This window comes from Carya illinoinensis, chromosome 15 (genome assembly GCF_018687715.1).
Source record: "Carya illinoinensis cultivar Pawnee chromosome 15, C.illinoinensisPawnee_v1, whole genome shotgun sequence".
NCBI lineage: Eukaryota > Viridiplantae > Streptophyta > Magnoliopsida > Fagales > Juglandaceae > Carya > Carya illinoinensis.
The window spans coordinates 20,904,160-20,927,230 of NC_056766.1; the positions used below are offsets into that span (position 1 = coordinate 20,904,160).

Below are 23,071 nucleotides of genomic sequence, written 5' to 3' on the forward strand. Positions count from 1 at the left end.
GCAACATGTCTTCCAGGGTCTGAATGGTGCGCTCTGACTGGCCGTCTGTCTGCGGGTGATAAGCAGTACTGAACTTCAACTTAGTACCCAAAGCTACCTGCAAACTCTTCCAGAATTGCGACGTGAACCTCGGGTCTCGATCTGACACTATACTCTTTGGTATGCCGTGTAGCCGCACTATCTCTTTGACATACAAGCGGGTCAACTTACCCAAAGAGTCGGTGTTATTAACAGGCAGAAAATGAGCACTCTTCGTTAACCGGTCCACAATCACCCAAACAGAATTCTTCCCACTAGGCGTTCTCGGCAAACCCACTACAAAGTTCATCGTGATGTCATCCCACTTCCACTCAGGAATAGGGAGGGGTTGGAGCATACCTGCAGGTCTCTGATGCTCGGCCTTTACCTGACGGCATGTGTGGCATTTCTCAACATATAAGGCAACGTCCTTCTTCATTCCATCCCACCAGTAATTTTTCTTCAAGTCCCGATACATCTTTGTACTGCCGGGATGAACTGAATAAGGGGCCGCATGAGCTTCCGCCATGATCCGCTCTTTGAATTCAGAGTCCTTAGGGACCACTCTGTGATCTCGGAACCGAAGTATTCCATCATTATCCATGCTATAATGCAACGGCCCTCGAGATTTTCTGACTCTTTTCCTGATGTTCAGCAGCTTCGGATCCTTTCTTTGGAGAGTTTTCAATTCTTCAAAATCAGTTACCCGAATATCAAGAACTGAAGACAAAATCTCCACTTGCTGCGAACTCTCTATAAGGAGCCTTCTCATCCCACAAAGCAACGAATCCAATTCTGACGGCTCGGCTTCATCTTCCAAGTGTGACTTCCGGCTCAAAGCATCAGCAACTATATTAGCCTTCCCCGGGTGGTACTTGATCTCACACTGATAGTCACTGATTAGCTCCAGTCATCGCCTCTGCCTCATATTCAGATTTTTCTGGGAAAACAAATGCTTCAAGCTCTTGTGATCAGTAAATACCTCGCAAGCTTCCCCATACAAGAAGTGCCGCCAGATCTTGAGAGCAAAAACAATCGCAGCCAATTCTAGATCGTGCGTCAGATAATTCTTCTCATGGTCCTTTAGCTGACGAGATGCATAGGCTACAACCCGTCCTTCCTGCATAAGGACACAACCCAACCCAAACTTAGACGCATCACTGAAGACTACAAATGGCTTATGCGGTTCTGGGAGCGCTAACACTGGTGCCGTCGTCAACCTGTTTTTTAATTCCTGGAAGCTTCTCTCACATTTCTCTGACCAAACAAATTCTGTATTCTTCCAAGTCAAAGCTGTGAGAGGTCCGGATAGGCGAGCAAAACCCTCTACAAATCTTCGGTAGTAACTGGCGAGTCCCAAGAAACTCCTGACCTCGCGCACTGTAGTCGGGCGCTGCCATGACAAAATGGCTTCTACCTTACTAGGATCAACCGCCACTCCGTCTCGGGAAATTACATGCCCAAGGAATTTAACTTCTTCCAACCAGAATTCACACTTGCTGAGCTTGGCGTATAGCTGGTGTTCTCTCAATTTCTCAAGTACCAGACTAAGATGATACACATGCTCTTCAACATCTCGGGAATAAATCAGTATATCATCAATAAATACCACCACAAAAGAATCCAGATAAGGTCGAAATACTCGATTCATTAAATCCATGAAAGCTGCAGGGGCATTAGCTAACCCAAACGGCATCACCTTAAATTCATAATGCCCATACCTCGACCTGAAAGCAGTTTTAGGCACATCCTGGTCTCTGATTCTCAGCTGGTAGTTTCCCGACCTCAGATCAATCTTAGAGAACACGGCTGCTCCTTGAAGCTGATCAAATAAATCATCTATCCGCGGGAGAGGATATTTATTTTTGATGGTTACCTTGTTCAATTCCCGATAATCAACGCACATACAGAGGGTTCCATCTTTCTTTTTAACAAATAAAACTGGTGCACCCCACGGCGACGTACTAGGCTGAATAAATCCCTTCTCTACCAATTCTTGCAACTGAGTCTTCAACTTTTTCAATTCAGCCGGTGCCATGCGATAAGGAGTTTTATGCACAGGAGCCGCTCCAGGTTCCAAGTCTATTACAAACTCCATCTCCCGAACAGGGGGTAGTCCGGGCAAGTCATCCACAAACACATTGGGGAATTCTTCCACAACTGGAATGTCTGCCAAAGACTTCTTCTCAGACGGCGTGGACACCATCTGCACCAAGAATGCATCCGCTCCCCATGCAATCTCTCTTCTTGCCTGAATCGCCGATATAATTATCGGCTTTTCTTTTAATTTACTCCTTGCAAATTCCAGACAATCACCATCTGGAAGCTGAAAGCTAATTATCCGACTTCTGCAAGTAATACTCGCAGAATATCGGTACAGCCAATCCATCCTGAGGATGATATCAAAGCCCAACAGCTTGAACACCACCAAATCAGCATCCAAGAACCTTCCCTCAAAATTTAACGGGCATCCCAAAGCAACCTTGGAACACCACACCATCTCACCATCGGGTAGAGCCACTACCATAGACTTCGGCAACGGTTCCGTGACCAAATTACACACCCGAGCAAACGTGGAAGATACAAACGATTGTGAAGCACCGGAATCAAACAAAGTACAAGCATAAAACTCATACAAACGGACTCTTCCTGAACCAAACACATCAACCCATGAAATCCAAAAAGCAAAGAATAAACCACATACACCAAAAATTAAATCCAACTTAAAATTAAATTAAACCATACCCATAATTACTCCAGCATCATGGGTCGCTGGCGCCTCATCATCCACCTCTCCGGGTGTGACAGCATAAACCCGGGCTTGCACTGCTTGTCTCGGGTTGGTTCTTCCACCGTGTCTACCTCCACGGCTTCCTTGAACTCTGACGGGGCAATCCCGAGCGATATGTCCCACTTGGCCGCACCGGTAACACTGGGGTCCGCTACTCATCCGGCACTCGCCCTCATGAGCTCTATTACAAGCTCCACAAATAGGCACCCATCCTCCCATACGAACACCTGAGGACGTTTGAGGTCGAGTTCCGGTCCGCTGAACAAACTTCTGGGGCGAACCCGAGCTGCTTCCTTCACCAGAAAAACTCCGCCTCTTATGCCCTGGAGGGGAGCCTACACTCAGATTATTTTCCCGCTCCACAAGGGTGGCCACATCCACTAATTCCTGAAAAGTGGATATCCGATGGTTGACCACCATACGGTGTATGTCATGGCGTAGCCCATCCTGAAAACGATCTGCTCGCATCTCCTCAGTGGCGACAAGGTGAGGAGCAAATCGCTCAAGTTCTATGAACCTCCGGGCATATTGTTCCACTGTCGCGCCCCCTTGTACCAGATTGGAGAACTCTCTTGCCTTTTGCTTCCTTACTGATGCGGGAAAAAAGCGGTCATTGAACTCCTTCTTGAAACGCTGCCAAGTCACAGCAGCGAAAGATCCCAATTCAGATTCCAACAACACCCTCTTGGTATCCCACCAATCAGAAGCGGTACCTTGCAAGAGATAGCTGGCGTAGAGTACTTGTCGTGCCTCAGTGCATCCACACACCTCAAAGGTTTTCTCCAGATCTTTGATCCATTTTCTAGCCTGAAGTGGATCCTCATTTCCAGTGAAGTGTGGAGTCCTATGCGCCAGGAAGTGCTCATAGGTGCATCCGGCTTGCACCATGCTACTGGACCCTCCTGGATACATCCAAGGCCCTCCCTGATATGGCCAAGGACCTCCTGGTTGTGGCCAAAACCCTCCTTGTTGTGGACAAGGCCCTCCTGATGGTGGACAAGGCCTTCCTGATGGTGGCCAGGGACCCCCTTGTTGTGGCCAAGTTCCTTGTTGTGGCCAAGGCCCTGTCTGTTGAGACCTCGCACTCTGCTGCATAAATTTCGTCATCTGCCGTATTGCTTCGGCTATGGAGTCATCCTTGGAGGTATTGTCCCGTGGTTCCTGAGTAGATTTCCTTGGTCTCCCCATATTCCTGCCACAACACCACTCTTGACCCTCCTTTAAGAAAACAAATAAAACCATCATAAAACCAACAAAAACAAAACCAACACAAAACAGCAAGAAACAAAAGAAACCAGCTTGCAAAAACATAACCAAATAAATACATACAAGCAAACAAGCTCAAACAAATAAAACAAATAAAACAACTGTACTTAACATAATTTTTAAAACACAACTTAAAAAAAAAACATTCTGGTACTACCTACTGGACATGTGGTTTTACCCAGAGCCAAACCGCTCTGATACCACCTGTGACACCCCCAAATCCCCACGCCCGAACACGGGAAAATCGAGACGTCCGGATGGTGACAACCCGGGTCACCACCCTATCGACGGGTGCCATGTGTGTGCAAAAGCAACAAATATGCACGAAAGAACACGCAGCGGATAACGAAAGTCATAACTAAGTACCAGAATTTTTCTTAACGTAATACAAGCTGTTTAAAACATACATAAATAAAATATTACAAAAACACAAATACATTTTTAAACCAAACATAAAGCATAGCATCAGCAACCCGGCGGAGCCGCATCCTCGGGCTCAGCCTCCTCATCTTCGTCCTCCAACTCTGCACCAAAAGCTACGGAACCAAAAATGGTACCGCAGGTAAGTAAAACCCAAACACTACCAGATAAAAACACATAGAACTCAAACAAAATGCATGAAGCATGCTCGATGCACAAAACCCAAAAACATAATTTTCCACACACGCCAAAAAAACCCATTTGGCCCAAAAACACATCCTTTCCGAAAAACACGCCAAAAGTCACATTTGGCCTTTATCCGATTCAAATTAGAATCCATATTAACCGTATGCACCATGACCTCCCCTTGGGGTCATCCGCACACCCTGGCTCTAGTGCCACACCGCAGAGTACCACCACGCATGTGACACCTAACGAGCGATGCCCAGTTCCGCGCCCCGCGCGTTCATAGCCAAGCATCCTCTAGCCCTCACCAGTGAAGGGCCACGGAGTCGGTGCGTAGAGCGATGTCGGGTTCAGCGCCCGGCGTGTTCGTAGCCAAGCAACCCCTAGCCCCCGCTCCCGTCGTCTAGCGACAACCCAGGGGACATCACTCAGTTTATTCCGCTCCCGAGTGACCAGAGGAGCTCCACCGAGATAATACCCCATCCCGGCTTGGGGTCGTGATACACACGCACCCGTAAGACCACTTACGCCAATACACAGGCTTTTCACACTGTTTCACAAACACACGTGCATGCACCATGCAATGCCATAAAAATGCATAATAAAATAATCCAACAACATAAATCAAATAAACAGGCAACTCCGTCCTCCATCCATCCGACCCCCGAACTCCTCGGACTCAGTCCGGAATCAACCAACCAACAGCAGATAAAATAAATTGAATGAGCAATATATATTTAAATCTAAAAATAGGGTTTGAAAAATACTTACAGCGCTATAAGGCAATTTTAGAAAACACGAGGCGTTGCAAACGGCGGCGAAAAAGCAACGTCACAGTGAAAATTCACTGTGGCTGTGGGTTGTGAAAAACCCACTTTTGAACGGGGACAAACTAGGGCTTGGGATTGATAGGGAATGGTCTAGGGATGATTGTGAAGCTATTGGAAGTGGTGGTTGGCCGTGGGTGGCGGCGAAATCGCCGGAAAGAGGCCGGATTTCCCAAAAAGGAAAGCTAGCTCGTAGGAGCTGCTCCGGTGGTCGTTGGAGGCCGGAAATAGGTGGGTTAGGACGGCAAGGGACCGGTGATGAAGTAGTGAAGAAATGGTGGCCGGAGGTGGAGCGACGGCGGCGGATCGGAGCCAAAGCCGTGCGGGCTTTAAAGGGATTTTCCGGCCAAACGGCCGGCCGGTTGGGGGTGAGTTTCGGTGGGGAGGTGCGCCGGAGGGAGACGAACCGAATGGTACCGGCGGTGAGCCGCACGGTGGCCGAACGGCGGTAGATCGGGGAGTTGAAGCTTCCGGCGGGAGAGAGGAGAGAAGAGAGAGAGAGAGACCGGGGGGGTGACGCGGGAGAGAGAGAGAGAGGGAAAAGAAAAGAAAGAAAAAAAAGAAAAAGAAAGGAAAAAGAAAGAAGGAAAAAGAGAAAAAAAAAAAAGAAAAGGAAAAAGGAAAAGAGATGTAGGGAAAAGACGAGGTCTAATCCTCAGTCCGGGAAAAAAAAAAAAAAAAAACAACACTAAACCGCCGCGAAGATATTAAAAACTGTAAACAACTAAAAGAAATAAAACACAACATCAATTAAATTAAAAAAATTTTAAAACGCAAATAAATTAAAATAAATAACTAAAATATTAATTAAAATAAAAACAACTATTTCAGCGAAAAAATACTCAAAAGCGGGTCTTCACAAATACAAAATTATTTTATATATAATTATATATTATATATAAAAATTATATATGAGAGAAAAAATTAAAAAATATATATGAACCGATCCGATCCAATTTTAGAAAAAGAAAAATCGAAATCGAAATCAGACCAATTTTGAACGGTTTAAAAAAAAAATAAAATCAATACCGGACAGAACCAAACTTGGGATCGGATCAATCCCACCAGTTTGGTTCAGTACGGTCTGATTTACTGGTTCACTAGTTTTTTTTTTCACCCTAATGAAATGTATCAATTTTCCTGACCAATAGATGATTTATCGATTCACTAGTTTTTTTTTTTCCACCCTAATTAATGGTGAAAAGATTCTCTTGGGGCCAGATTTTCCTTTTTAATATGGGGAAAATCTTGGACGGATTAAAATGTATTATCACCTTTCTCTTTTGGTTTTTTAAGGATGTAATGCACTACATAATCAGTGGATATATTTGAAACTACTTTGTCAAATATCGATCGATGTCAAGAATTATAGTTAGAAATAGTATTCTTACTCGTCCCATAAGTCTCCGTTTGGATGTTAAGCTGAGTTGAGATAAATTGAATTTTTTATGAATAGTAGTGAGTTGAGAGAATCAAGTGAGTTTTGTGGAACTAACTTAAGATGAGTTTAAATGTGTTTAGATGTTAAGATAAATTTAAAAATATTTATGAAAAGTTGAAAAAAGTTATACCATGTATAAAGAGGTGTTAAGTTGAAAATAGTTGTATATTCAACATGTAAAGAAATTTTGAGTTGAAATAAATTTAATAATTTAAGAGTTTTGTATTTAAATATGAGATTTAACTTAAAATTAGACTAAATTAAATTGATTCAGTCTTGCAACTAAACTGGACCGAATCTAAAAAAAATGTTGAAAGAGTAAAGAAAATGACACCATTTGATACCATAACTAGTTGCGCACCTGCGCGTTGGCCTTGAACGTAATCTAAAAGTTATTTTGTTTTATTATAATTATGATAGATTAACTCAGACGCTAAAAGATAAGAGTCAGTAGAAATGGCTCAAAAATTATATTGTTTTAAGGATTCGACGGTAAACAAATGATCGCCAACATCATCAAGTGACGCGGTATTACAGCCACTAAACAATGTGTGGAAAATTTCACATGCGACCATACCATGGCTTTTGATAACAGGGGATCCCATACCGCTTTAGAAGAAGAAAAAGTTAAATACTTTAAACAAAGAAGGAAAAGCTGTTCACACTTTCACGTACTCATAATTCAGGAGTTGGTAGATGAAGTAAAAGTGAGCCCACACGCACAAGGCATTAGGCAAAGCAACTTCGGCTCTAAAACGCGTGTGCCAGCTGGATATTTATCACCAATGATACGACACAGATGACAGAACCCATCTGGCTATGGCGGTAAAAAGCAGAGTCAATGTCCAGCTGTTCTCACTAGTCAATAGGAACCTTCTCAATCCTACGTTTTTCTCCTTTTGTCTTTCTCTGTCCTCCTTTTCACCCCTATAAATGGCATGGCACTTGGCCTTCGGTGCATCAGTCTCATCTGTTCAAGAAACAAACCAAAGCTTCCCTGCTCTGTCAAATTTCTTTTGCCAAAGAATCAAATACCAATTACCGATGTCTTCTTTCTCTTCACTTTGTTCAACTGCTCTGCTAATCCTGGCATTGGTCAGCTCTGTTGGGATTTCTTCTGCGGGTAATTTCAATCAAGACTTTTACATTACTTGGGGAGATGGCCGTGCCAAGATACTCAACAACGGCGACCTTCTTACTCTCTCCCTTGACAAAGCCTCTGGCTCTGGTTTCAACTCCCAGAACGAGTATTTATTTGGCAAGATAGATATGCAAATCAAGCTTGTCCCTGGAAATTCCGCTGGCACTGTGACAGCCTACTACGTATGTTCTTATTCATATATTTTTTGCTTCATCTTAATGCTACGTACGTGATCATTTCACCATTGTATTTGCTAACAAATGGCTATGATATTTCAGTTACGCTCAGAAGGGTCGTTGTGGGATGAGATAGACTACGAATTCTTGGGCAACGTAAGTGGCGAACCTTATATTGTTCACACAAATGTTTTTGGGCAAGGCAAAGGCAACAGAGAGCAGCAATTCTACCTCTGGTTCGACCCCACGGCTGACTTCCACACCTACTCCGTTCTTTGGAACCCCCAACGCATCATGTAAGCACAAAAATCCAATCCCATAACCCATAATCGGTTCCTACATCATGTTCTCAGTCCTTTCTTTCAGCTATGATACTGACGCTTTGCATTCGTTGCTTTCGTTCTCGCTTTACAGCTTCTCTGTGGATGGCACTCCCATTAGAGAGTTCAAGAACCATGAGTCGATTGGCGTTCCATTCCCCAAAAACCAGCCGATGAGGATACACTCTAGCCTCTGGAATGCTGATGACTGGGCCACAAGGGGTGGACTAGTCAAGACAGATTGGACACAAGCTCCTTTTACTGCTTCCTATAGGAACTTCAATGCGGATGCTTGTGTTTGGTCGTCTGGGGCATCTTCCTGCGGCTCAAGTTCACCTTCCACCTCCGCTGCCAATGCTTGGCTCTCCGAAGCGCTGGACTCGGCAAGCCAAGTGAAGCTCAAGTGGGTGCAGAAGAATTACATGATTTACAACTACTGCACGGACGCAAAGCGATTTCCTCAAGGTCTTCCTCCAGAGTGCACTGCCACCAGCGAGTCTTAAATGCCACAATATTGTAGAGCTGTTGCCATTTGTTTTTGTCATATATTTGCTTCTGAAATTTGACTAACACAATTATTTCATTCGTTGTGGTTGTAATGAAACAAAAAAATGGATCACTAAAATAGAGTTTGGTGTTAGTTTTACTGTTTGAAATGCATCAAAAGAGATTATTTTCTATATTTCTTCTTTAATCCAAGAGACGGTACCTTAAGTTTATTGATTATCTCGCTTATGGTTGAGGAAAACCAAGTTTATTGATTGTCTAAGGTTGAGGAAAACCAAGGTTACAAATCGGACTCTGGGGGTTACAACAATATGCAATAAAACATGAACTCAGATATCCAAAAGCTACTAAAAAAAAAACTTAAGACAAACTAACAACGTAAAAAGAAAATAAAGCACTACAAGAGAACCTGCAAGAAAACGGGATACCTGCAAAACAGAGTTAGTGCACACAAATAATAAAACAAACCAAAAAAAACACATAAAGATAGAGACCCAAACGGGGGCCAAATAAGAAACCGAAAAAACAAGAAACGAGACCCAAAACAGGGGCCAAGTAAGAAATGAAGGAAATAAAAATAGAACACCATACGTTGAAGAATCGGAAGCCCCCACTTATCCACACGAAGCAGGCCACGCAATGAAGGAGGCACGTCCCACATATGAAACCATTCAGCATCGTCGTCCCTAGTTCCAAATCTTGCTAGCCAATTTGCAACAGTATTCCCCTCCCCGTAAATAGGACTGTTCAAATCCAGCCCGGCCCAGAATCCGGATTTCCGGTTCTGGTTTTCGGCCCAAATTAAATCCGGTCCGAAACCTAGATTTAGAAAACTGGATGAATCTGGATCGGGTACTGGATTTTAAATCCGGAACCCAGATTGAAAACCCGGTACCCGGGTTTATAAAAATGAAATATTATTAGTAGATGCCTGATAGTAGGGTTTGCAAGTTTGTAAAACTAGTTTCGAATAGCTGCTCCCCCCCCCCCCCCCCCTCGTCCGAGATTTCTCCCCAAGACTTCCCTCCTCTCTCTCTCTCTCTTTCTCTCTACTCTGCAAAGTTCTATTTTATAGACGACGAAACATCTCTTTTGCTCTGGCCATCGTCTTCTACTCTTTTGCTCCGTCGTTGACTTCTACAACCCAAGATTAGATTTTTGCTCCGTTATCTTCTACTTTTTTCTTTTTTTTTGTTTCTAGAAACATCTCTTTCCACCTTCTTCTAGTACTTTTGCTTCCTCTTGACCAGTGAAAAATCTCCGAAGATAGTGATATTTTGGGGTTGTTCGGAGATTTTGGTGCCATATTTTGGTGTTCTTCACCATCATTCTGGCGTTTTATTTTCTTTTTCCAAATTTGCAGAGGGTCCCAAACTAGTGGATGCCGGTGGCTATTGGGGAGATCTAACAAAGGGAGAAACCCTTTGCTTTCTGTCGGGGTGCACAACTCTATTTGGGGCTATGTTTTTTTTCCTCTATTTTTTTCGTTCTCTGCCTGCCTGTGTTTGTTTGTGTTAATCTTTATTTCAGCCTATATTATATTGCTAGGCCAACTCTTGTACCCTAAGATCTTTTTGGATTCCTAAAATAATTAACTTTGATTCCTGATGTTTTGAAGCTCTATTGTCCTGGATTGCGATATTCAACTCTTCCTTGGATCGAATCCTTTGATGTTTTTTTATAGCTCAAGCAATGTATTTAATGTTTGAATCATGAGTTAGCTTGAAATTTATTGGAGAAAAACGTAATTATCTAGTAAGTTCCTCTATTTTCATGCATCATGTATCATACAGTAAGTACTCTAACACTAGTTCTTTCTTCTCTATTTTTGCATGTGTATGGTATGATTGATTTTATTTATTGATAATTATAATAATTAGAAGCATACGAGGATATCCAGCTCCTCATTATTCAAACCAGAAGCACAATTTCACACCTTTGTTACAATTTTAAGAAGTAAATTAAAATGGTTTTGATCAAGACTGTGGGCTACCATTTTGTTGTTTCATGGAGCTAGCTAATTTTATTTTATTTTATTTTATTAATCTATGGTATTGGAGTACACATTCCAAGCCAACCGACCACATGCATTTAGTCTAGCTAGAGTGAGGAAGCGAGCGAGCCCAGCTAGCTGCTGATTAATTAGAGGGCAGCTTAATGAATAGTAGACCCACAATATTAGAATAAGTGCATACCATCAGCTTCTTGTCTCTTCCGAGATGACACTCTTAACATGGGCGGGGAACTATATATATATATACACAACTCTGTAACATTAATATTAGGGGTGTGCATCCGGACCGGTTTTTTTCCGGATCCGGTCCGGAAATCCGGATCCGGGTGAATCCGGGCGGTTATCCGCCCGGATTACACCCGGGCGGTTGTTATAAATCCGGATCCGGTTTTATAACCCGGTAATCCGTAACCCGGTTACTATGTTTTTTCCCCGAAACGACACCGTTTCTCCTTACCATTTAGATTTTCCGGAAACGTAACCCGGTCTCTCACTCGTCTGAATCTCTCACTCGTCTTCTCTCATGCTCGTCTCTCAAGAACCCTAGGGCCCGTGGCGATTGCATAGCAAATCTTCTCTCTGTGTAATCTAGCTAAGGTATGTTAATCTCTCTCTCTCTCTCTCTCTCTCTCTCCCTCTCTCTCTCGATTTGGGTGGATTCCTTTTTCTGGTTTACGTTTGATTTTCGCGTGATTTTGCATTTGGGTTTACATTTGTGTAATCTGTTTAGGGTTTGCCATTTGGGTTTGCGATTTTGCATTTGTATTTTTGATTTTGCTGGTTGTGAGTTTTCTGATTCTTTTTGATTCTGTTGGTCTAGGGTTTTAATTTGATTTCACATTGATGCATTCATTATTTGGGTCTGTGAGTTTGCACTTGAAATTTTCATGCTTCCATTTTCACATTGATTTCACATTGATGCATTCATCATTTTTCATGCTTTCATTTTCACTTGAAATACTTCATATTTGGGTCTGTGAGTTTGCATTTGTACTTGTGAGTTTGCAGGCAATGATTTTGCATTTGTCTTTGTGATTCTGGTAATGTATTTGTTTTTTTGAATAATGGTAGATAGAGTTGGTAGCTAGCCTGAAATTCTCCATGCACAACCCACAAAAAAAAGGTCATTTTATTAGACTCTTGTTAATTAGGGGGGTCATTTCTGGATTTTCCTTTCAGAATTGAAAGAGTTTCAATTCAAAAAATCTGTCATGATGTTTTCTTATATAAACATCATGACATATGATAAAGGGAATGAAACCTACCTACCTACCTTAATATATAATAAAATTCCAAGTATGTTACAAGTCAAGGTTGATGCATAAATCAGTGGGAACCATTATGTTGATTAATTTGAACTTGGGAAAAATTTCGTAATCAACTGATTCCAATACCCCAAAACAATCAGATGGATCAATTTGAAGTAAATGTGGTGTATGATAGTGATATTTGAAGAGAACATAAAATAAGTTGCATTTGGATACAAGAGCTAGAGGGAGGAGATTTGAATCTAAATGATTATCAAAACACATCCATATTAGTTACTAATTCCCTCTCAATTTAAAACCTCTATTGTGATGGGAGACTAATCCAATTACAAAACCACTAACAACTCACACTCACACATACTACCTTGTTACAGTTCAGCCGTATTGTTGTTTCAAAATAGTGATGACTGCACATAAATTCTGAGAATAAGCACTTGAGAAGGGTTAGTAATTACAATTTTCACATAAATTCTTTTTTGAAATTTATGTTTGTCATCTTTTCTTTCTTGCTTTTGCAATTAAAAATTTTGTAATCTATTTTTATTTTCAAATCTCTTTCTTTCCCATCGATTTGCATTTGCATTTGGAAAGTTGACTTCTCTCATCGACTTGAGCCACAAACTAAATACAAATCGGAATATTTTGACTGAAAAAATATTTTTGACCAAAAGTACAGTTTGACCAAAAGTAAGTACATTGTGCAGTAAAAAGTTAAAAATGCTTGAGATAATGTTTGCTTGTAATTATTTCCATGCATGCATGCACATTCCCATGCCCTGCATATATATATTTGTATTGTTGCTGATTTGATTTTTATTATATTTCCTTTTCTTTTCTTATGCTTAAAACAGATGGAAGGTAGTTTAAGTGATAGTATTGGTGGTTCTAGTTTAGTTCATATTTCATTAGACATGGAGGAAGACACTAGTCCTTTAGTGCCTTCCTCCATAAATACCCCAAACCCCGGGCCCGCACCATCTCTCCCCCCAAAGCCAAAAAGAGCCAAGAAGGCTACCAACCAATCTCATGTATGGGATCATTTTACAAAGATTGAACCCGTTGATCCCATTGCACCAAAAGCTCAATGCAATTATTGTTTCAAGATTTATGGATGCCATTATAAAAATGGTACTTCATCAATGTCGCACCACCTAGGATATTCTTGTCCGGCGTCTCCCCATTAGACGGGATAAAAATCTTGAGAAGGATAAATCACCATCACACACTGGAGTTAGAATGGATGGTAGAGGATCTAGTCCTCAAATGTTAGGACAATATGACCGTGAAAAATTAAAGGGGATGATTTCTAATTTGTTTATCCAGTGTGAATTGCCATTCAAGGTTATAGAGCATCCGGCATTTGTTAAACTCTTGGGTTATTTAGAGCCTAGACACAACTTGCCATCCCGAACCACTTTCCAAAAAGAGTGTATTGGTTTATATAAGGAGGAGAAGCAAAAGTTGAAGGCTTTGTTGAGTAATCAAAGAGTTTGTTTGACCACCGATATATGGACATCGGTGCAAAACAAGAATTATATTTGTGTCACATGTCATTATGTTGATCAAAATTGGGTACTACACAAGAAAATCATAATGTTTTTCAAGATTCCTAATCATAGAGGTGAGACAATTGCTTGGATGTTAGAGTCTTGCTTGATGGATTGGGAGATTAACCGCCTTTGTACGATCACTGTGGATAATGCCACATCTAATGATGTCGCTATTGATCATGTGAGAAGGAGCATAAGAGAGAAGGAGTTTACAATTTTGGAAGGCGAGTTTATACATGTGCGATGTGCTGCACATATTTTAAACCTCATTGTTTGTGATGGTTTAAAAATTATATATGATGCTATAAATAATATTAGAGAAGCAGTAAGATTTGTGAGGTCCTCACCGGCAAGGCTTGATATGTTTAGAGCATGTGCAAAGGAGCTGAATATTGTGTGTGGAAAAATGGTGTGTCTAGATGTTCCCACTAGATGGAACTCCACATACCTAATGCTTAGTATTGCTGAAAAATATGAAAAAGCTTTTGTGCTAATGAGAATGAGGGAGTCACAGCTTGCAGCACCTCCATTTGAAGATTGGCAAAGGGCTCGTGTTTTTTATTAAGTTTCTTAAAGTTTTTTATGATGCCACTTTGAAAATCTCCGGCTCATCTTACGTGACATCTAATATGTTATTTCAACAAAATTTCTACAATTGAGCATAATTTGAACAAAATGGGTCAGAGTGAGGATGATTTGTTGAGGAAGATGGCGTCTAATATGAAACTTAAGTTTGATAAATATTGGGGGAATATGAATAAAATGAACATGATTGTTTATGTAGCTTTTGTCCTTGACCCTCGATATAAGATCACAGCCTTGTCATATTGGTTAAAAAAGTGTAAAGGGGATGAATGTGGAGATAGAATTGAGGCCAATGTAAGATTGCTCATGAATCGTTTGATTGAGCAATATCACAAGCTTTATGGGCTAGATAGTGGAAGATCAAATATGGCACAAGTTTCAAGTTCCTCAAGTATCATTGGTGACGACTTGGAATATGAAGATTTTGATACATCTCTAGATCAATATCTTGAGGGGCAAAACAATTCGGTATTTAGCTCGGACTTAGAGAGGTATTTGTCGGATGTGATTGAACCAAAAGTACTCGAGTTTGATATTTTGGATTGGTGGAAGAGGAATTCATTTAGATATCCCATCCTTGCGGAGATTGCACGTGATATATTGGTCATTCCTATTTCGACCGTTGCATCCGAGTCCGCATTTAGCACCGGTGGACGTGTAATAGACCCATACCGAAGCTCATTAGCACCGGAGACTGTCCAAGCACTAATCTGTACACAAAATTGGTTGAGTTGTGAACCACTTAGTTCTTGGGAGGTGGAGGAGCATGTAGAAGACGTTGCCATCGAAGGTAAATGCTTTTATTTGTTAATTTTGATTTTTTATTGCTAGTTTATCCATTTAACTTAACCTCTACATTTTTTTCTTCTAAAGGTAACCCTCTTCCTTCAACTTCAGCAACTTAATTTAGTGGTTCAGCACATTTGACAAACCTTCTGTAACTGTAAGTATATTATGCTATCTTGAATACATGTATCTTATTTGCATTTAGGATTTACTGTTTGTTAATTAATCTTGAACAATGAACAGAGTTTCTATTACTTCCTACTAGAATTTTACTGGGAACATTGTGTTAATTACACCACATTAATTTCCTGCCAGAGTTTGCTTTGTTGGAGACAAGGGCATAGTGGTGTGATGGTGGATAAGAAGCTTTGCTATAATTGTGGAGAAGGTAAACAACCTTATGTTTGCTTTATGGATTATGTCTTTGCTGAATCAAAATTTTCTGGGTGGACTTCAATGATTGAGATGGGCATCAGGGACAGCAATAAAGATTAGTAATTTAGTAGGATATATCATATCTGTTGGCTTGTTGCTTGTTCTTCTTCTCCTTATCTGTTGGCTTGTTGCTTGTTCTTCTTCTCCTTTCTGGTTTAAATATATATATGCAGTTGAAAGAGTTTGTGATGAACTATGATCAGTTTTTTATGTTTATCAGTTGGGAGTTAAACTTTATACCTTTCTCTGAGACTGTAGGCCAAACTGATACAAAGAGATGGTACTTTCAGACTTTCTGGTGGACCAATGTGACCATACAAATCTCATTGTGGTCTATAATCGATGAAGTTGCATCTAAGCCCAATGGTCTTTCTGTCCTTAGCATGACATTCAAGACTTGCAAGTACGTAAAGACATTAGACATTAAAGTGTTTTTACAATCAACAAAGTGACAAGAACAATATCAGTACTAATATTAATTGTGATATTGACTCCTTTTTTATTTTATCTTTCCAGTCCCCTAAACTCAGTTGATGTGCTCAAGAACTATTTGGTGTCGATGTATATCTGAAACAGCTGTAGGTTGTGAATGCATTCTGAGTTGTGAATGGATGCACACCCCTAGATGGCAGGTTGGATCAGCTACCTGTTGATGTGAAGAGCATTGTAATTTTTTTTTTTTAAATAGTAGCAGTATTTTAATGTATTATTATTTATTTTGTTCTTTGTAATGGATTGTATTAGTTTAATTAGTTGTGTAATGTATTATTATTTATTTTGTTCTTTGTAAATTTATGTTTTGCATTGAGATGTAAACAAAAATATTATCTATTTTTGCATTTTTATTTATTTTGTTCTTTAATTTACTTCTTTTTTTTTTTAACTTATAAAATCTGTTTAAATTATTTTTTAAAACAAATTGGGCAATTGAAATAAGATATCAGATTTTTTTTTTTAAGTGCTATATATATATTTTGGAGTTTTAAAGTCTGAAAAAAAAAAAAAAAAAAAAAAAAAAAAAAAAAAAAAAAAAAAAAAAAAAAAAAAAAAAAAAAACCCGGATTAGACCCGGATATCCGGGTTTGAAGGTAAAAACTGCAAAAAAACCGGATATCCGGTTATAATCCGGATATCCGGATAAGATCCGGTTATCCGCCCGGATTGGAATCCGGGCCAATTCGGGCGGATAACCGCCCGGGTTTTAAAAGCCGGATCCGGTTGAACACCCCTAATTAATATTATATAATTAAGAATATTAACATTAATTAAGAATTTTGAACAGTTTTAATTAAAGAAAAGAACCACAACCAAGTTTATGAACTATGCGTTGACACATTTGGATCTAATATTGACTCTTGGTGAGTGGGGTTTTATTAATTGAACTTGGTGATCAACAGAAAATTATAAAGTAGAAACTTCTAAGAAATATTTATTTCTTATTTAAAACTGTATTAGCTAGGCTGGTCTGGTTCTTGACGTCTATATATAGTTATGATGAATTAATATATATATATATATTTAATTGATCTTGATTTAAATTTCTCACGGGGGGAATGTATAACGTGATCCTATGATTGTATATCATATGGCCTGTGTTTAGAGCTTTACCAAGGAATTTATTAGGAAATGGACATTGGGGAGCTGCGCTTAAGTACACCTTTTTCATAACCTGTTTTGTGTTTCTGGTTTTGATTTTGGTACATTTATGTTGCTAGTTATTTTGTTGGTTTTGAGATACTTTCTTTGTGAAGCAAAATTTACAGAACCAATGCAACCTGTCACCCGTCTTAGAGGGTTCTTCTTTTTGCTCACAGATCTAATCTTCATACCATATGGTTTCATCGTTTTGGAAGAAATTGGTTTTGTTGTCTTTGAAACGTTTAGCCTCACAAATGCCAATAATATGCTCCAATACATGACACGAGTAGATTCAATTGTGTAACAAGGCCGTCCAATTGATTGGCTTGATAACCTATTCTGTTGGAGTTGTCATATCCTTAGTTTTATCTTTTACTCTGTTTTTTTTAATTCACCCAGTTATGTAAATGGAGAATTTAGTGTTCCTTTCCATGGTTTGTGCTTTTCTATGTTGAAATACATTCTTACTCTTTAGTTTGGGTGGCTGCAAAGAATATACTAGGAATTCAATGTGGCGGTTGTCTTCCGTTTGGGTGGCTACAATGAATATACTTGAAGTTTTATTTGGTGTGATTAAATCACATGGAAGACTATGTTATTGATATGTAACTCATATCTTATAATTTTATATTGTAATTTTATATTTTGTAATGTCATGTAATATGTAGTGGATTGCATGCATTTTAGTTTTTCATTTTTATATATTTTATTATTCCGGACAATGTTATGCTTTTTAACATTACCTCTTAGAAAAATTTTCACAAAAGATAGGCTTTAAAAAAAAAGAAGAAGTATGATTTTCAACATTTTTTTTTTAAATTTCTATAATAAATATAAGCTTTTACATAAAGAGAATTATGCTTTTCAATATTGATTTTATTTAAAAAAAAATTATGCTTTTAAAGCTTTAGGGGAAAAAAAAAACCGGGTTCAATTCGGAATTTAGAATCCGGGTTTTACCAAACCCGGATTCATCCGAGTTCCGGCCCGAATCTGACCCGGATTAACTTGTTCCGGGTTCTGACCAGGGTTTCTGTTTGGGTATACCCGGATTTCCGGGTCGGAACCCGGATGAACAGCTCTACCTGTAAATATGAGAGGCAATGAAGTTTATCTCCGAAAGAAGAACTTGAAGCTCCTCCCAGTAGTGCGCTACATACCAGATTCCGCATCGAGCTCGATGTAACTAGGATAAAACCAGAGTCCAATTCAATATCCACCGAAAGAAAATTTGTGATACCCTATTTTTACATGTATTTTTATTGAATGAGTATTTTAATTTAATAAAAATATTGATCCTTTTGTTTCAAATTTATCGAATTTTAATTAGATTTATTTAGTTGTGAAATTTATTTTGAGGTGCTTTCTTAATATTAATTATTGTTTTGTGTTTAAATTGCTCTTTAATTTAATTTAGTTTATTTTTAGATTTTACATTTTGTTGTTAGTTTTTACTAGTTATTTATTTTATTTTATCTAGATATTGTGTTTGAATTATTTTATTCAATTTATTGTTTTTAAAACTGTTTTCATTGGATCAGTTTCTGAACTCTAGATATGAGGATTGGACCTCATTTCTTTTCCCTATCTTTTCTTTTTCTATTTTCCTTTTTCATTTTTTCTTTTTCCTTTCTTTTTTTTTCCTTCTTTCTTCTTTTTCTTCCCACTTTTTCTCCCGGCTTCTCTCTCCCTGTGTGACACACTCTCTCTCTTCCCTCCTGTTCATTTTTTCGTTCCGCCACTGCATCGCCCCCGCCATTCGACTCCTCACCGGCCTGCATACCTCCCCACCAAATTTCAGCGCCTATGGTGCCACCATTAAGCCGCAAGCTCCCCACCAAGCCCCAACCCAAAATCCTCCCCTCGCCGCCATCGCACAACCACCAGCCACCATTTCCAGCTCTGATCTGTCGTCGGAGCAACTACCACGAGCTCAACTCCGTTTTTGTCATTTTTCACTTCCATCGCCGTTTTCGTAGCCACCCACGGCCAACCACCACTTCCACTAGCTTCACTAACACCTCTAAGTTGTTTCTTATCAATTCCAAGTCTTGGTTTGTTCCCATTCAAAAGTGGGTATTTTATGACCCACGGCCACAGTGCATTTTACACTGTTACATTGCTTTTCTACCACTTTTTGCAGCTTCTTGATCCTTTGAATAATATTTTATAGCGCTATAAGTATTTTTCAAACTTTATTTAAGATTTAAATATATTTTTTCTTTAACAATAAATTATGATTGGTTAGTTATGTCGAATTGAGTTTGAGAAGTCAGGGGTCAGATAGATTTGAGGACGGAGTACTTTATGTTTGCACGATTTGGATTGTTGGTTATTTTAGGTCATGTCATTTGCATTGCATGGTGCATGCATATACATGTATTGGAAATTGAAAACTGGGTTTTTGCGTGTATATTGATTTTTGGGTGCATGTATATCACGACCCCAAACCGAGATCTATCATTATCATGGTAGAGCTCCTTTGGTCACTCGGGAGTAAAAAAGTAACATCTCATGTGTTGTCACTGGGCGACAATAGGATCGGATGATACGGTAACCCTGTCATGCTGACTCTGTGATCCCTCGGCTAGCGGGGACTAGAGGATGCCTGGTCATGGTACGCACTGGGCACAGAGCTGGATATTGCTCGTGCAGATGTCACATGCGTAATCGTTACCTGTGGTGTGGCATAGTAGCCAGAGTGTGAGGATAATCCATAGGGGAGATCATTGTGCATACAATAAATTGGAAACTGGTTTTGATATTGGATATGGGTCATTTTCTGGAAAAATGACGAGTTTGATTAAATGTTATTTGTGGGTCATTTTCTGGAAAAATCGCGGGATTTTTATAAGTGGATTTTCGTGAACTATTTTTTGGAAAAATGATGTTGTTTTGAGCCATTATCCTTGAGCCATTATCTAGGATAATGGCGAGGAATTGTGTTAAAGAAATTATTTTTTTAGGCTAAAAATGAAATTTTTGGTGTGCGTTGGAAAATGATTATTTTTTTGGGAAATGATTATTTTCGGATCTCATGCATATTGCATTCTGATTATGCATATTGTTGAGTTTTAATATATTTTTTATCTTGTGGGTGTTATTTACCTGCGGTATCGTTTTTGGTACCGTAGACTTTGATGCAGATGAGGAGGAGGAGGCTGAACCTGAATAGGCAGCTCTGCCGAACGACTGATTTGGAGTTGCTTGTAGTATTGAAAATTATTTTCCTTGCCTATATGTTATGTATTTTGGATTTGTGACAATGTTAAAACTTTTAGTATTTTATTACACTTGTTTTAAGCGAGATTGTATTTAAGAAAAATTAAGGTACTTAGTTGAAAGATTTTTATTACCGTTGTGTTATTTTTATGTACACGTGTTTCATATACAGACACTTAGCACTAGGTGATGGGATGCGTGATCAGTGTTGTCATCATCCCAACGCCTCGATTTTCACATGTCCGTACGTGAGAGTTGGGAGCATCACAAAATTCCTCCGCTTGTAGTGTTTGATACCCTCCAACAAGGCCAACAATTATGCTTGAGTGCTAGATCCAAATCTGAGGTTAACTGAGAATGCAAGTAGCAGAGAGCTATGCGTGTCATGAATAACCCCTCTTGCCCACGAGGGACTAGGTTGCCAAAGCTACTTCCTTCAATGTTAAGCTTTACTCTACTCTATGTAGGCTTGGACCATGATATAAATTGAACTTCTTGTTGAATTGGACACATTAGATTGTTTAAACTGTGAAGAATGTAATGGTCAACTTGCGTAACCTCTTTAACCTTTGTGATGCCATGAGAAATTAGGCCTAGCCAGTGTTTGATTGAAAGCCACACAACCTGAACATATTCAAGTTTACCTTCTATTCGTGCGGAACACCTTCGACCCCATAGTTTCCAAGAGATAATAATAGGTAAAATACCCAAAATGACTTCTGTTTGTGAGGAGTTGGAGGCTTTCTGAAACCAACTTAAAGTAGTTTCACGACATGTTCTACCAGTCGGAAAACCCAAAAGACAGCTACATTTCTTCCAAACCTCAGCTGCAACCTCCCCATAAAAAAGGATATGATTATGATCTTTATACTGACCATGCTGGAAACAATTGCATTTCGAAGCAATAGGGATCCCAATACGTCTAATTCTATCATCCACAACCAGAGCACCATGCCAAGCCTTCCACATAAAAATTGAAAATTTCTTTGGAAGCAAATTATTCCAAATCCATTTATGACCCTCCAAAGCAGAACCTCTAACCTGAATACAATCCCAAGCTGATTTAGTGGTAAAAGAACCACTTTCAGATTGAGTCCAAATTAAAACATCAGCTCCCGCTTTACATTTTGCAAGCTCATTTAGGGCAAGATCAGCTATCTCCATGCCCACCATCCTCTCTAATAAAGCCACATTCCATCCATTTTCCAGCTATCTCCATGACCACCATCCTCTCTAATAAATGTACCATCCGTTCATTTCGCCTATACAAAATGCCACCTTTAAGTTAAGACGTGGAAATCAATTAATTTTATGATGTAGTTGTGCCCAGAAGGGTCATCATGGGATGAGATAGACTACGAATTCTTAGGCATGCAACTTGAGTGGTGATCCTTATATTGTTCACACAAATGTTTACATTCGAGGCAAAGGTGACAGAGAGCAGCAATTCTACCTCTCGTTTGACCCCATAGCAGATTTCTACACTTACTCCATCCTTTGGGATCCAGGACTCATTGTGTAAGTACTTATCTAGCTGTTGTATCTCCTAAACATATCGAATTTCTTGTTTGTCATCTGGTTTCTATCTTAGCTTCTATGTGGATGGCATACCCATAAGAGAGTTCAAGAACTTGAAGTCCATCGGGGTACCATACCCAAAGAACGAGCCGATGAGGATACACTCGAGTTTATGGAATGCTGATGACTGGGCTACAAGAGGTGGTTTGATCAAAACAGACTGGACACAAGCTCCATTCACCGCTTCATATAGGAATTTCAATTCCAATGCTTGCGTGTGGTCTTCGCACTCTCAGGAATTGGATTCCGCTAGCCAAGAAAAGCTCAAGTGGGTGCACAACAATTGCAACAATTGCGTAGACACAAAACGATTTCCACAAGGCCTCCCTCTAGAGTGCACAATCGCCAACAAATCCTAAAATGAGCATCTATTCTGGCACATGTAGCTTTTGTACATCGGTTCTTTTTCCAAGTTAATCTAGTTTCTAGCCAATAGGCAATAAGGGATTGTATAGTATTTAATATATATATATATATATATATATATATATGCCACGTGATGTAATATATGATATTAGACGTTTATCTTGTATAAATAGTTTGTACAATCTATTAAAAATGCCGAACAACAAAATAATTGTTCTATATATGAGAAATATATAAACCGTTCTTTCAGAGACTAGAGAACTATGATTTCATACCATGTTCAATAAATCACCATGCATAAATGGCACAAAGAAATAAACGAGTTGGTATAACAAACAAGTGTAGAGATATTAAAAACATTTTAAACCTATTTAAAATATATTAAAATGAAATGTTTTTCAAAATTATAATTATTGTTTTTAATTTAAAAATCTTATATTGTTCCTGCACATCATGCATAATGCCGATTTGCTTTTAATTCTAACTTCTAATAATTTAAGGACAAATTGTGACGCCCCCAAAATCCCCACGCCCGA

General features: G+C 39.4%; 1 protein-coding gene, 1 long non-coding RNA gene and 1 pseudogene across 2 annotated transcripts; all 3 read left to right on the forward strand.

The window, feature by feature from the left end:
- Positions 1 to 7,900: 7,900 nt before the first annotated feature.
- LOC122297682 (probable xyloglucan endotransglucosylase/hydrolase protein 23) lies at positions 7,901 to 9,266 on the forward strand. Its single transcript, XM_043107826.1, has 3 exons — positions 7,901 to 8,272; positions 8,369 to 8,562; positions 8,681 to 9,266. The coding sequence occupies exons 1-3, from the start codon at positions 7,994 to 7,996 to the stop codon at positions 9,087 to 9,089; spliced, it is 882 nt and encodes a 293-aa protein (XP_042963760.1). The 5' UTR covers positions 7,901 to 7,993; the 3' UTR covers positions 9,090 to 9,266.
- Positions 9,267 to 15,247: 5,981 nt separating this feature from the next.
- LOC122297684 lies at positions 15,248 to 15,735 on the forward strand. The gene is made up of 2 exons (XR_006238854.1): positions 15,248 to 15,453; positions 15,612 to 15,735. It is a non-coding gene; the product is annotated as an uncharacterized LOC122297684 (long non-coding RNA).
- A 6,170-nt stretch (positions 15,736 to 21,905) lies between these two features.
- On the forward strand, positions 21,906 to 22,541 carry LOC122297683 (annotated as a pseudogene).
- Positions 22,542 to 23,071: the final 530 nt, after the last annotated feature.

What these genes read in the sequence shown, in the direction of transcription:
- LOC122297682 (XM_043107826.1), top strand. Translation starts at nt 7,994, where the DNA reads ATGTCTTCTTTCTCTTCACTTTGTTCAACTGCTCTGCTAATCCTGGCA. An exon ending in GCACTGTGACAGCCTACTAC is followed by an intron (nt 8,273 to 8,368) that starts GTATGTTCTTAT and finishes ATGATATTTCAG; the next exon opens with TTACGCTCAGAAGGGTCGTT. An exon ending in TGGAACCCCCAACGCATCAT is followed by an intron (nt 8,563 to 8,680) that starts GTAAGCACAAAA and finishes CTCGCTTTACAG; the next exon opens with CTTCTCTGTGGATGGCACTC.